The 14,263-nt window shown below is 36.1% G+C and overlaps 1 protein-coding gene across 2 annotated transcripts in view; it reads right to left on the bottom strand.

Annotated features, from left to right (window-relative positions):
- Positions 1–14,263, bottom strand: part of MINDY3 (MINDY lysine 48 deubiquitinase 3) — a 105,784-nt gene that overhangs the window by 24,524 nt on the left and 66,997 nt on the right. For both annotated transcript variants that reach the window (XM_036761285.1, XM_036761286.1), the window contains exon 11: positions 7,628–7,700. In XM_036761285.1, the coding sequence (XP_036617180.1) occupies positions 7,628–7,700 (73 nt within the window). The remainder of the gene's footprint in view (positions 1–7,627; positions 7,701–14,263) is intronic.

The following is a 14,263-nucleotide window of genomic DNA, read 5'->3' on the forward strand; positions in this document are numbered from 1 at the left end:
GCTTATCCTGATTTTTATTTATTTATTTTTAAATTTATTTAATATATTTAGTTTTCAGCACTGATTTTCACAAAAGTTTGAATTACAATTTTTTTCCCCATTTCTACCCTCCTCCCACTCCAAGATGGCATATATTCTGGTTGCCCCATTCCCCAGTCAGCCCTCCCATCTGTCACCCCACTCCCCTCCCATCACCCTTTCCCTTCTTCTCTTGTAGGGCAAGATAAATTTCTATGCCCCACTGCCTGTGCATCTTATTTCCTAGTTGCATCCAAAAACTTTTTTTTTTGTTGTTGTTTTTGAACGTCTGTTTTTAAAACTTTGAGTTCCAAATTCTCTCCCCTCTTCCCTCCCCACCCACCCTAAGAAGTCAAGCAATTCAACATAGGCCACATGCATATCATTATGTAAAACCCTTCCACAATACTCATCTTGTGAAAGATTAACTATGTTTTGTTCTTTCCAGGTAACCTGTCCCCCTTTACTGAATTTTCTCCCTTGACCCTGTCCCTTTTCAAAAGGGTTTGTTTTTGATTACCTCCTCCCCCTGTCTGCCCTCCCTTCTATCATCCCTCCTTTTTTATCTTTTTCCTCCTTCTTTCCTGTAGGGTAAGATACCCAATTGAGTGTGTATGGTATTCCCTCCTCAGGTCAAATCCAATGAGAGCAAGATTTACCCATTCCCCATCACCTGCCCCCTCTTCCCTTCCTACAGAACCACTTTTTCTTGCCACTTTTATGTGAGACAATTTACCCCATTCTATCTCTCCCTTTCTCCCTCTCTCAATATATTCCTCTCTTATCCCTTAAATTGATTTTATTTTTTTACATATCATCCCTTCATATTCAACTCACCCTGTGCCCTTTGTGTGTGTGTGTATATATACATGTATATATATACATATATATACCTACATATATACATACATACACATATGTATATATATGTATACACATATATATATGCATATTCCTTTCAGCTACTATGATACTGAGGTCTCATGAATCATACACATCATCTTTCTACGTAGGAATGTAAACCAAACAGTTCAACTTTAGTAAGTCCCTCATGATTTCTCTTTCTTGTTTACCTTTTCATGCTTCTCTTGATTCTTGTGTTTGAAAGTCGAATTTTCTATTCAGCTCTGGTCTTTTCATTGAGAAAGCTTGCAAGTCCTCTATTTTATTGAAAATCCATATTTTGCCTTGGAGCATGATACTCAGTTTTGCTGGGTAGGTGATTCTTGGTTTTAATCCTAGCTCCATTGACCTCCGGAATATTGTATTCCAAGCCCTTCAGTCCCTTAATGTGGAAGCTGCCAGATCCTATGTTATCCTGATTGTTTTTTTACAATATTCAAATAGTTTCTTTTTGGCTGCTTGCAGTATTTTCTGCTTGACCTGGGAGCTCTGGAATTTGGCGACGGTGTTCCTAGGAGTTTTCTTTTTGGGATCTATTTGAGGAGGCAATCTGTGGATTCTTTCAATTTCTATTTTACCCTGTGGCTCTAGAATATCAGAGCAATTCTCCTTGATAATTTCTTGAAAGATGATATCTAGGCTCTTTTTTTGATCATGGCTTTCAGGTAGTCCAATAATTTTTAAATTCTCTCTCCTGGATCTATTTTTTAGGTCAGTGGTTTTTCCAATGAGATTATTTGACATTGTCTTCCATTTTTTCATTCCTTTGGTTCTGTTTTATAATATCTTGATTTCTCATCAAGTCACTAGCTCCCACTTGCTCCAATCTCATTTTTAAGGTAGTATTTTCTTCAGTGGTCTTTTGGACCTCCTTTTCCATTTGGCTGATTCTGCCTTTCAAGGCATTCTTTGCCTCATTGGCTTTTTGGAGCTCTTTAGACATTTGAGTTCGTCTATTTTTTAAAGTGTTGTTTTCTTCAATATTTTTTTCAGTATTTTTTTGGGTCTCCTTTAGCAAGTCATTGATTTGTTTTTCATGGTTTTTTGCATCATTCTCATTTCTCGTCCCAATTTTTCCTCTACTTCTCTAACTTGCTTTTCCAACTCCTTTTTGAGCTCTTCCATGGCCTGAGACCAGTTTATGTTTTTCTTGGAGGCTTTTGGTGTAGGCTCTTGCACTTTGTTGACTTCTTCAGGCCGTATGTTTTGGTCTTCTTTGTCACCAAAGAAAGAATCCAAAGTCTGAGACTGAATCTGGGTGCGTTTTCGCTGTCTGGCCATGTTCCCAGCCAACTTACTTGACCCTTGAGTTTTTCATTCGGGTATGACTGCTTGTAGAGCAAAGAGTACTTTGTTCCAAGCTTGAGGGGATGTGCCGTTGATTTCAGAGCTATTTCTATATAGCCAGCTCTGCCACCCCAGCACTCCTCCTTCCTCAAGAACCACCAACCCAGACCTGACGCAAATCTTCAGCAGGCTCTTCAGTCCTGCTCTGATCTGCCACTTAATTCCTCCCACCACATGGGCCTGGGGCGGTAGTAACTGCAGCTGTAGTTCTGTAGCTGCACCCATCCCGCTGCCCCTGGGGTGGTGTCCGAACTGCGAAGTCTGTCCCCCCCACAGCTTTTCCCACTAACCTTCTCTGTTGTCTTTGGTGTTTGTGGGTTGAGAAGTTTGGTAACTGCCACAGCTCACTGATTCAAGGTGCTAGGGCCTGTTCTGCCTGGCTCCTGGTCTGGCTGGTGCTGCTGCCTCCCACGCTGAGCTCTGCTCCCCTCCACTCCGTGCGCGATAGACCTCATCCAGTGACCATCCAGGCTGTCCTGGGCTGGATTCCTGCTTCCCTCTGCCATTTTGTAGGTTCTGCAGTTCTAGAATTTGTTCAGAGCCATTTTTTATAGGTTTTTGGAGGGACATGGTGGGGAGCTCACGCAAGTCCCTGCTTTCCAGCCGCCATCGTGGCTTCACTCCCCCAGTTCTGCTTTTTAAGACATTCTTCTTCTCATTGGCTTTTTGGACCTCTTTTGCCATTTGGGTTAGTCTATTTTTTAAGGTGTTATTTTCTTCAATTTTGGGGAGCTGTCAACTTGTTTTTCATGATTTTCTTGCATCACTCTCATTTCTCTTCCCAATTTTTCCTCTACTTCTCTTCCTTGATTTTCAAAATCCTTTTTGAGCTCTTCCATAGCCCGAAACCAATTCATATTTTTCTTGGAGGCTTTGGATACAGCAACTTTAACTTTATTGTCTTCTTCTGGTTGTATGTTTCGATCTTCTTTGTCACCAAAGTAAGATTCTATAGTCTGTCTTTTTTCTGCTGGTTGCTCATTTTCCCCAGCCAATTTTAACTCTTTGTTAAGGTAGGACTCTGCTTCCAGTGTGGAGGATATACTGTCCAAAGCTACAGGGGTTTTGTGTAGCTATTTTCAGGGATATTTCTAGCGGCCTGTAAATTTTCAGTTCTTCCAAGGTGGTATGATCAAACAAGAGGTGTTTACTCCTCTCTTGGCCTGTGCTCTGGTCTGTGAGTGACCACAAGCATTCTTTTCTGCTTTGGAACTGTGAGGAGGATTCCATCTCCACCACTGCCACAAGCTCCACCAGGCCAGTATTCCTCCTTGCCCCAGGACTGCCACCCAGCACTGCTATCCAGATCCAAGCACGGGCAAAGCAAGAGAATCCTGCCTCAATGCCACTAAAGCGATCCCTGGAATCCCCCTGTGATTAGCTGCTTGATCCAGCCACTGTCTGTAAGCTGAGAGCTCTGGATGCAGCCACCACTGCCACTGCCCCTGGGCTGGAGCCACCCGGGCTCTATCTCTCGCCCTGGTCTGATAAACCTTTCCTACTGACCTTCTAAGTTGTCTTTGGAGTTTGTGGGTTGAGATGTTTGGAAACCACCACAACTGCCAGTGATTCAGTCCCCTGAGGTCTCCTCTCAGTTCGCTGGGGGCCAGTCCATGTTTTGTGTTGGACTGCGCTCCTCTTCCAGCCTGGTGCAACAGACATTTCCTGTTGACCTTCCAGGTTGTCTTGGGCTAGAAATTTGTTTCACTCTGTCATTTTGTGGGTTTTGCTGCTCTGGAATTTGTTTAGAGTCTTTTTTTACGGGCATTTGGAGGGGTTTAGGGGATAGCTCAAGCAAGTTCCTACTTTTATTCCGCCATCTTGGCTCTGCCCCCTCTAAGTTTTTAATTCTCTGAAATATCCATTGGATTTTTAATATGGGACTTTTTTTATAACCTCCTTTATGCCTATATCTACCTGTTAACTCAATAAATGTTGGTGACTGAATGACAAAAGAGTTAACTGATATATTGATGAGGCATCTAGAAGACTTACTAAGAAGGCTAAGGAATACAATGAGTCATGTGTACAGAAATGTAACTGAACATTCTGATTCTTTTTAAAACAGAATTTACCACCACACCCATGTCTAAGTAAAAATAACATTTAAACGGGGGGGGGGGGGGAAGCTTATTTTTTAACTTCTTATTCTAAGTCAGGAAATGTAGGAGGGATTATTAGGGATGAGATACAATAATCCATTCATAGCAGCAATTAACTATTCAATAATTGATTCTAAATCATACAACATAAAATTACTACTATTTCCTTACACACAAGGGAAAGTGAGATTTTCAGTATATCAGGGAGTATAAGTGTCAAGGTTTTTAATTGTAAAATTTTAAGTGTCAAAGTTTTTAATTTAATCCTTTTAGTGGATGTCAATGATGTCTTTCATCAGGTTACCAACTCACACTTAATGTTATGCCATGCTACAAAGACCTTCCATGTACATCATCTCATATGATCATATTGATAACTTATTTAGGTAGTTAGAACATCACTACTACCTGGGTTTTTTAAATGAGAAAACCAAGTTTAATTAGTAATTGGTGGCCAAGCTAGAATTCAAACCCCTATACTTGTACTCTAAGTCTAGGATTCTTTCCAAAACATTTTGTTGCTTCAAGCAAGAAGATAAATAGGATTGGGGATAGGGATATTTGTGAGATAAAAGCTTTAGGTTAGGAAAAAGTAGACACAGAGGTAAAAGAAGTACTAAATAACACCTAATACTGTGGATTTGGCAAATGCATAGGATACTGGTGACACTGATAAGAAGGGGATTTACTTAAAAAAGTTTTAACATTATTTAAAAAAAATGTGAACATTTCCATAAAGAACAGAAAAAAGGTTGTACATGACATAATGAATTTATATTACAGCCTTTTAAAAGGTATATATTAAATTTAACACAGTAATCCCAATATTGCCCTGCTTGTCTTTTTCTGAACTACCTTCTTTTACCTCTTCTTTAATATTTATTGATGATCTTTTCTTTTTTCCTTGTACTTTTATCACTATCTGCTCCTCTCCCTAGAGGTTCTTCCCTCCCTGCCCAATCTCCCAAGCTCTCCCTTGTTATAAATAAATCAAGTGAAACAAATTAACTCAATAGCGGTGTCTGGAAAAAGTCTATCTCCTTCTGCACCTCCAGCTCAACATCTCTCTTCTATGAATTGAGAATGATTTACCATCATTCATCTGGATCTGTGCTTGGTCATTACATCAATCCTGGCTCTTAAGTCTTTTACAATTTTTTTTCCTTTTACAATGTTGTTGTCATTGCACATATTTTTTCTCCTGGTTCTCTTCACTTCAATATATCTGTTCATATAAATCTTCCCAGTTCATATGAATCACACAAATTATCCAAATTGTTCTTTTCATCATCTTTTAATGGCACCATACATTAATATTACATTTATATACAGTTTAGCAAATATCTTCCATGTAATAACACTTTTACATAATATCAGAAGTCATTTGGAAATACCATTTTCTGATCGAATATAGATACAATGCACAGAATGTTAAGCATATTTAAATAAATTAATCTTGATGTTGTAATCATATTTCATATAAAATTTAATTTATATAATTTCTTTCTAAAGTTCTGAGTTTATAAACTACTCACTTAAAATCTGCAATTTGTAATTTGTAATACATGAATAAAATATTAATTGACAATGTATAATTCAGAAGGTAGTATTTCTCTTTTCAGACTGTGCCCAAAGTAAGAGTCCTAGTATGAACTTATTATATGAACAGTTAATTTTGATTAGACAAAATGAAGAATTTCTAACAAGCAAAATGAAAATAGAATGAAAAGAGACATAATTAACTGGAAAAAATCCTTTAAAACAAATTTCTCTGATAAGTGTCTACAAACTTGCACAAATATAAAATGAGAGCTTTTCCTAGATAGATAAATGGAAAGATATGAATAAGTTCAAATTACCACATGGAAGATATCAACAACAATAATGAAAAAATTGCTCCATATCACAACTAATAAGAAATGTGTAAATTAAAATAATTCTTAAGTTCTACTTTACGTCCACCAGATTGACAAAGATGACAGAAGAGGAAAATGGCAATTGCTACAGGGATTGTAGAAAGGACAGGGGCACTGATGGAGGTGTGGTGGAGTTGTGAACTGGTCCAACTATTCTAGAAAGTGAAATATCCCATAAAGGCACACTTTATAACCAATGATGCTGTGGTTAAAAAAAAAGAGACAGCTCATTCTCAAATATAACAACCTACTGCTGACTTGCTGCCTTTCAAAGTATAAAGACACAAACATTGCCTTCAAGTTGGAGTAGTGAGAACAATTAGCATGAGCTGTTTCAAGGACTGACCTAACTATACCTGGAGATTAGTATTCCTGAAGTATCAAAAATTCACCAAACTGTGCATTGCCTTTGATCCAGTGACAACATCATCAAGCATATAATCAAGGAGGTCAAAGAGAGAAGGTAGATACACACAAAAATATTTGTAGCAGTTCTTTTTGTTCTATCAAGTATTGGAACAAAGTGTGTGCTAATCAATTAAGGAATGGCTGTACAAATCATAGTATATGAATGCAACAAAATATTATTGCATCTTAAGAAATGAATAGGATGGATTTAGAGAAACTTTGATTCAGAACAAAATGAGCAGAATCAGGACAGAACAATTCATATGTTAACTACAGAAAAAGAAAACAACTGAAGAATTATAGAATTCTGATGAAATTAGAAAACAATTAAGACTTTAGGTGACTGATCCACATCTTGGCAGGGAGGTGACAGACTAAAGCACAGAATAAGATCAATGTGTTGATTTGTTTTCCTTAACTATATTTGTTACAACTGAACAGGTCTTCTATTTGGAGGAAGAGAGATAAGTAAGTAGATACTGATAGCAATGCAAAACAAAAGAGTATCAATAAAACATCTTAATTATATACAAAAGAAAACAAAAAAGAAGCTCAGGGCAATCTTATTACCATTATGTTAAATCTGACACACATCTGAATACAAAGGATGCAGCAGAATTGCAGTTTTGTATACAATTTTCTTTGTTGTGCATTGAAATATACAGGTTTGTTGATGATTGTTTAGCTCATAATAAAAATCTCACCTAATTACTATTTGGCTAGTTTCAGTCCTTTTCTCTGTTCTATTTTCCATTTTTCAAGAAGTATATTTTCCTTTTTATTTATTAAATTTAACAATTTATTAAACCTTTTCCATAAGACCAAATGAATATCAATAGGACTGTGTGTGTGTGTGTGTGTGTGTGTGTGTGTGTGTGTGTATGTGTATAGAAAGATGAAATCAACAAAAGTGAAAACAATGAAGTTTCTTACCTTCAGGATCATATGTTTGAAAAACCCTCCTCGCTTGTTCTGAAGGAGCTTCAGGGGCAACTAAAGCCATATCCTGAAAAGATAAAAATTTTCAAATGCATCTGTACAAAGCATCTGTATCTGTACAAAACATCATGTTAAGTGAAAGTGATACAAAGAAAAACAAAACAATCCCTGATGTCAAGGAACTTATATTACACTAGAGAGATACAATAGTATAAAAATAAGAATAATAAAAATCATCTGAAAAACAATTAACTTAAACAAAAGTAAACTACAAAATTTCTCTATCAAAACTAAATAGACTATAGTTAGCAACAACAGTAAATGTTTGTTTGACAGTACTAATTTACTGGGAAGCAAGAAGTGTAGCCTGAAATATGTCCCAGTCTTCAAAATATTTGTTACTGATATCCAAGTACTTCTTATACAAATGAACAGTATAATATAGAAACATATATGCTTATATTTCTGTTAGAATAGTTGACATACTGTACTGTATGACTGACATAAGCTGAAAAACTAAATCAAGAACCATTTCAGATCCACCAACTCTTATGATGCTGCCTATCAGATATGTCAATCTGAACGTCTTAAAATCAACTAAAATCAATTAGGATAAAAATGGTTGTTTATCTTCCATAGTAAACTTCCTCATTACAATATAAATAACCATTCTGCCAAACTTTCAAATGAGACATTTGGTTCTTCACCTATGACTCTTCAGTCACATATGTTTCACACTTTTTAAGGGAGACGTTGGGGAAAGGGTGAGTGGCTAGGCAAAAGATTTGTGATGTTACATGTATAAGGGAACTCCCAGTATTGGAAACTCCCTCTGTGGAGACAGCTTGGCAATTTACCTTTGACTTATAGTTTAAGTCACTTTATGGTCTCTCATATAGGTCTAGGTGAGAAAGGAAGTATAGTGGATAGAGAGCTGGTCCCATGAATCTAAAGATCTATGTCCAAGTCCCAACTTTGGCCTGTGCTAGCTGTGTGACCCCAGGCAAGTCACCTAACTTCTTAATAACCCGAGTAGTTCTCTAAGACTCTAAGTTGCAAAGATACCAATCTGCACTGGTGGAGAAAATTCCACAACAAGAGCATATTACTACAACAATGAAATTACAGGTTTGGTTAAAAAACGGAGGGATGGGGGGCTTATATCAGTTTTAGCTATTTTCTGTTTTACTATCATTTGGGAATTTCCAAGTGTCAATTTAACTTACTTGGAGAATATCTAGCAAATTACTATATGAAGGTAGAGCTCTTAATAAATTATCGATGAGGGGTGCTTACTTTCCTGATCTCTCCAGCTTCTAGTATCATCTCCCTCAAATCATTCACTTCTTTTCTTTACACACCCACACATACACACCCACACACAGAGTCTCTGCTGGCTAGTCTGTAAACTCCTTGAAGGCAGGGGCTACTGGAATAAATGCTTAGTGACTGAATAATTAAACTGTACAAATGACAACAAGTTTTCTCTGAAATGCTCTCTTCTGTTCTCAAATAAATACTATTCTTTCCATTATTCTAACCAAGGTGTATAAAAATTACTTAAACTTTTAATTTATTTTCCATTTTCTCGTTCAGTTACTGGAACAGACCATGACTTTCTGAATTACTTCAACAATCTTTCTACTGATTGGAATAAATTCTGCTATAATCCTCAAACTATACATAGGACACTTTGAAAATTAAGTATATCAAATTTATTCACACATAAATGTGAATATGTTAAGAAATGACTTTAAATATCCAGTATATCTATTTTTACTTGAAATTTTTTGTAATCCCCTTTGTAATTCTAGTTATAATAAAAAATGCAAATATAAATTTGAGAAGTAGATCATATATCCTTCATAGTGATGGGTAGGATATGAATTCTTAACCAAAATAGGGATAATTGCACAAGATAAAAGAGGTAATTATTATTATTACATGAAAAAGAAAAGCTTTTACAGAAATAAAATCTAAGATAAGAATGGAAGTAGCTGACTAAGGGGAAAAAATCTATCAAATATCTCTGATAAGGACTGATACCAAGATGTATAGACAGATAGACAGACAGAAGGAAAGAAAGAAGGATTGATTTAAGTATATACTGTATGCCAGGCACTGTGCTAAGTGCTTTACAAATATTTTCTCATTTGATCCTCATGACTCAGGAAGGTAGAGCTATTATTAAAAAAAACAAAAAATAAAAAACAAAACTGGGGCAAACTGAAGTTAAATGAGTTGCCCAGAGTCACAAAGCTAGAAAATCTCTACCTCCAGGCCCAATGCTTGATCCACTATGCCACCTAGCTACCTATACCTCTGCCTAGAACTCCAAAATTCCCCAATAAATAATGATCAAAGGATAGGAACAAACAGTGCTCAAAGTAAAACTTACAAACTGTTAACGACTGTATGAAAGAATGCTCCAAATCACTATTAATAGCAGAAAGTCAAACAGGAAAAACCCAGAGGTTTTAGCTCACACTGCAAATTGGCAAAGGCATCAAAAGATGGGAATAGTCAATGTTGGGGGGGTTGTGAAAAACTAGGTGCATTGACACATTTTTGGTCAAGCTGTGAATTAGTACAACCATTCTGGAAAGCAATTTGTAATTATGCAAATAAAGTGGCTAAAAATATTTGGATTTCTCTGACCTGAGATTCTTTGGTTAAGTATATACACTAGCGGGGGCACTGACAAAAAGAAAAGCTCCATATACTCCCAAATATCTATAGCATTACTTTTCGTGGCAGCAAAGAACTGGAAACAAAGTAAATGTCAATCAGTTGGGAAATAGCTAAATAAATTGTGGTGGATGGATTTAAGAGAATAATTCTATATTCTAAGAAACAATGAGCATGATGACTTGAGAGAAACATGTGAAGATTTATATGAACCTGTGCAAAATGGAGGTAAGAAGAGCAAGGAAAACAATATCCACAATGACTACAACAATTTAAATGGAAAGAACAACCACAAACAATAAAAAATGAATGTGGTGAAAATATAAAAAACATGTCTGGCCCCATGGAAGAAATAAGAGAAAAAAACTTCCATTGCAGGGGGGAGGGGGAAGGAGACAGTTCACAGATGTCAAAGCACTGAATATAATGTCAGAGAGTTTTTTGATGTACTGACTGGTTTTGCTGAATTTTTTCTTTTTTAACAAAAAAAAACTGTCATCATAAGGGATACCTTGTTGGGCAGAGGGACAAAGAAGGAAGTCTAGCTGATGTAAAAACAACATATATCAAAAAAAGCCTATTTTAAAAAGAAATTGCCAGGAAAATATTCCCAATACACATTTCTGACCAGAACACCTTTCTCCATGGCTTCTTGCTCAAAAAGACTTTGGCAGCTCTCCAAGTGGTCAAAGGATAATAAAACACACTCTAAGCCTGACATCTAAGGTCTTCTAAATCTGGCTCCACACAACATTTTCAACTTTATTCCATTCTCCCCCTCTTAATATGCTATTAAATTCCATCCAAATTATACCTCTAACTGTTCTCTTATTTTGTCCTGACTGAATTCATGAGAATCTTGCATAACTGTACTGCAAAATTATATCTAGACCAGGATCAAGTCAACTCCATAAATCCTTCCCTCTGATTTTCCTGACTCAAACTGATCTCCTCTAACTAAAATTACTTGTAGCATTTTGTTTGGGACCTCTCCTTTACTCTCACTACACTGCATTATATTTATCTGTAGACATATCTTATTTCTCATCTAAGCACCTAAGTTCCTTCAGGGCAAGAATTATGTTATTTTCCCACCATGCTTTGCACAGTGCAGATGTTTAATTTTTTAAAAAAAAATTAGAGAAATCACAGTGAACACTCAAGTCTTTTGTAATATCCACAGTGGGTGAAGGATGAAGAGTCAGTAAGGAATAAAGACAAGAATTCATCAAAGAGGTTGGAAAAGAACCAGGAGAATGATATAGAAGCCAACGGAGGAGAAACTTTCAAGAAAGACTGGATGATCAACAATGTCAAATGCTCCAAAGAGAGCTGAAGATGATGAGAACTTAGAAAAAACCTCTGGTTGGCTAAGAAAGAAGTAGAGATTCAGTTTTAACAAAGTGGTAATCATGGAGAACACAAGTTGGAAGTGAAGGGATAAGAAATGAAAAAGGAGGGGTAAAAAACTAGATAAAAAAAGGATTATCAAACATATTTTGCATTCTTCTAAAACAGGGTATCTTGAATATTCTTTTGTAGTTAATAGTTTTAAAAATAGCTTGGGTTTTTTATGTTCAAAAGAGAACAGTACAACTCACAAATGTACCATCTGAAGTGGAGAAGTGTGAAACATCTTAAACATATGTACTTGAATAACTCAAACAGGAGTTTCACAATTTTTTCCAAAATGCAAAATTTAAGCCCTAGGCCTTGTGAATTTTAATTGGATGGGTCCCACATAATGCAACTTCCACACAAGAGAGTAAAGTCAACTATTATTGTCACTTCTTAATAATATAAACTGAATTATGAAATGAGAAAATGCTTGCTTCTTTGTTCCCTATAATTTGCTATAAATGGTACTGCCCTAAACTTCTTAAAATTAATTTCTCCAACTTTAATAAATTAATATTAATAAATGTTTTTATTAATAAAATTTTCTTATCTTAATGACCTGATCCATTCTAGTTCTAAAGTTCCATGAATTCATAACACTGAAGATAATTTATCCAATTCTATTCCATTTAATTGGACAATTTCTAAGAATTTACTACTATGTACAAGGCACAGTGCTAGAGTTTGGGGAAACAAAGAGAGTTATAACACAGACTCTGCTTGCAAGGACTCTACACCTAATGATGGGTAGGGAAAGGGAGGGATGTGTATAGAAAAGAAATATACAAATAATTGTGTGTATAGAAGAGAAATATACAAATGATTATGTGTATAGAAAAGAAATATACAAATAATTATGTGTATAGAAGAGAAATACACAAATGATTATGAGAATAGACAGAGAACAATTAAGTAAAGTAATAGGTTTAAGTGAGGGAGGAAAGAGAAAAGATGGGAGGAGAGAAAGGGAGGGAGGGAGGGAGAGAGCGAGAGAGAACAATAGAGAGTGAGAGAGAGCAAGAGCAAGAGAGAGAGGGAAAGACAGAAGAGAGAGAGAAGGAGAGAGGAGAGCAAGAGAGGAGTGAGAACTGTACAGGTCTCCATAGGAGTTACTACCAAGAAAGGCTCAGACTGCATGAAATATAGTCAGTCAGTTAAATGCCTATTACATGCCAAACACAGTGTTAAGCACTGAGGATACAAACATAAAAAAAAAGAAAGACAGTCTTTACCTTCAAGGAGTTTATAATCTAATGGGAGAAAAAAACACATTAAAAAAAAAACCTGAAAAGGGGAGAGGGGAAGGGAAGCTACTGGGGATTGGGGGAGGAAATTGATGAAGAAGTCCAAAAGAAGTGTAGCTGGCTGGGAGATGAAGAGATGATTGGCCTGACCACCCTCCTTAAATGGTGTTTTCTCAGTCCCTGTTGCATCTGCCAATGTGGATTACTCTCTCCTCTCTGGAGTTCTGTGTCACAGGTTTGCAATGCAGTCCCTTTTTACCTCTGACTCCTAGAAGCAACTCGTGTTACATACACCTGTATTTAACCTTTTCACACTTATTCAATATATATACATATACACGTATATATATTTATATTTATGTATGTACTTTCTGTCCTCCCATTAGAATGTTAAGTTTAACACAAGTACAGAATGTTACATTCTTTGTATTTGCATTCCCAGCAGAGGAGGTGCTTAATTATGAGATAAGAAAATAGCAGTTGATTGACTAATGGAATCTCTTCTTTCTGGTTATTAGGGGGAATGAGGTGTTTCTTAAAAAATAATTTTAATGTAAAAACAAAGAAGAAAAAAATTCTTAAGAAGCATTGGGGAAACATGACCTGTGTCAGAAGGTTGTAAGACTGTCACAAAGGGGAAAGGGAAGGACCACTAAGCAGAGGGGCTGATAAACAAATATGCAACTGTTTGTAAAGAGGATCATAGAAACCTGCTTTCATGTAAAGGCAAGAATGATGTATACAGATGCACAGGTGATTTTAGGTGAGAGATCTTCTAATAATGGCAGGAGGAAGAGATGAGTGATGGAGGTTGGTATATCCCTACTGAGGGTAATGAAGCAACCAGCTAGTTGTTAAACCTGCTAACAACAATACAAATTTATTGACTTCCACATTCTTCTGTCTTTGACCTTGGAGCATATGCCTGACAGTGAGATCCATGGACAATTTAGTTACTTTTCCTACATAATTCCAAAATGGCATCCAGAATGTTTGGACTAGCTCACAGCCACATTGACAGCATAAGTAGTTCATGATCCAAAAACACTTTAAAATTATTATCCAATATACCTTTTTTTACTTTAACAATGGCATTCTGTTTCTGTGCAAAGAAAATTTAATTATCTTGATTTAAGAATGATAATAGAAACTGCATTCTAATTTGGGAGATAAGATTCTAAAATTATTAAAAACCAAAACAAGTGAGAAACTAGAAGAAAGTAATATAAAATACTCCCTGTTCCTAAAGTATCATTATTTAAATAAAATTTCACTTGATAATATATCTACCTGATTATAA

This window comes from Trichosurus vulpecula, chromosome 5 (assembly GCF_011100635.1).
Source record: "Trichosurus vulpecula isolate mTriVul1 chromosome 5, mTriVul1.pri, whole genome shotgun sequence".
Classification (NCBI taxonomy): domain Eukaryota; kingdom Metazoa; phylum Chordata; class Mammalia; order Diprotodontia; family Phalangeridae; genus Trichosurus; species Trichosurus vulpecula.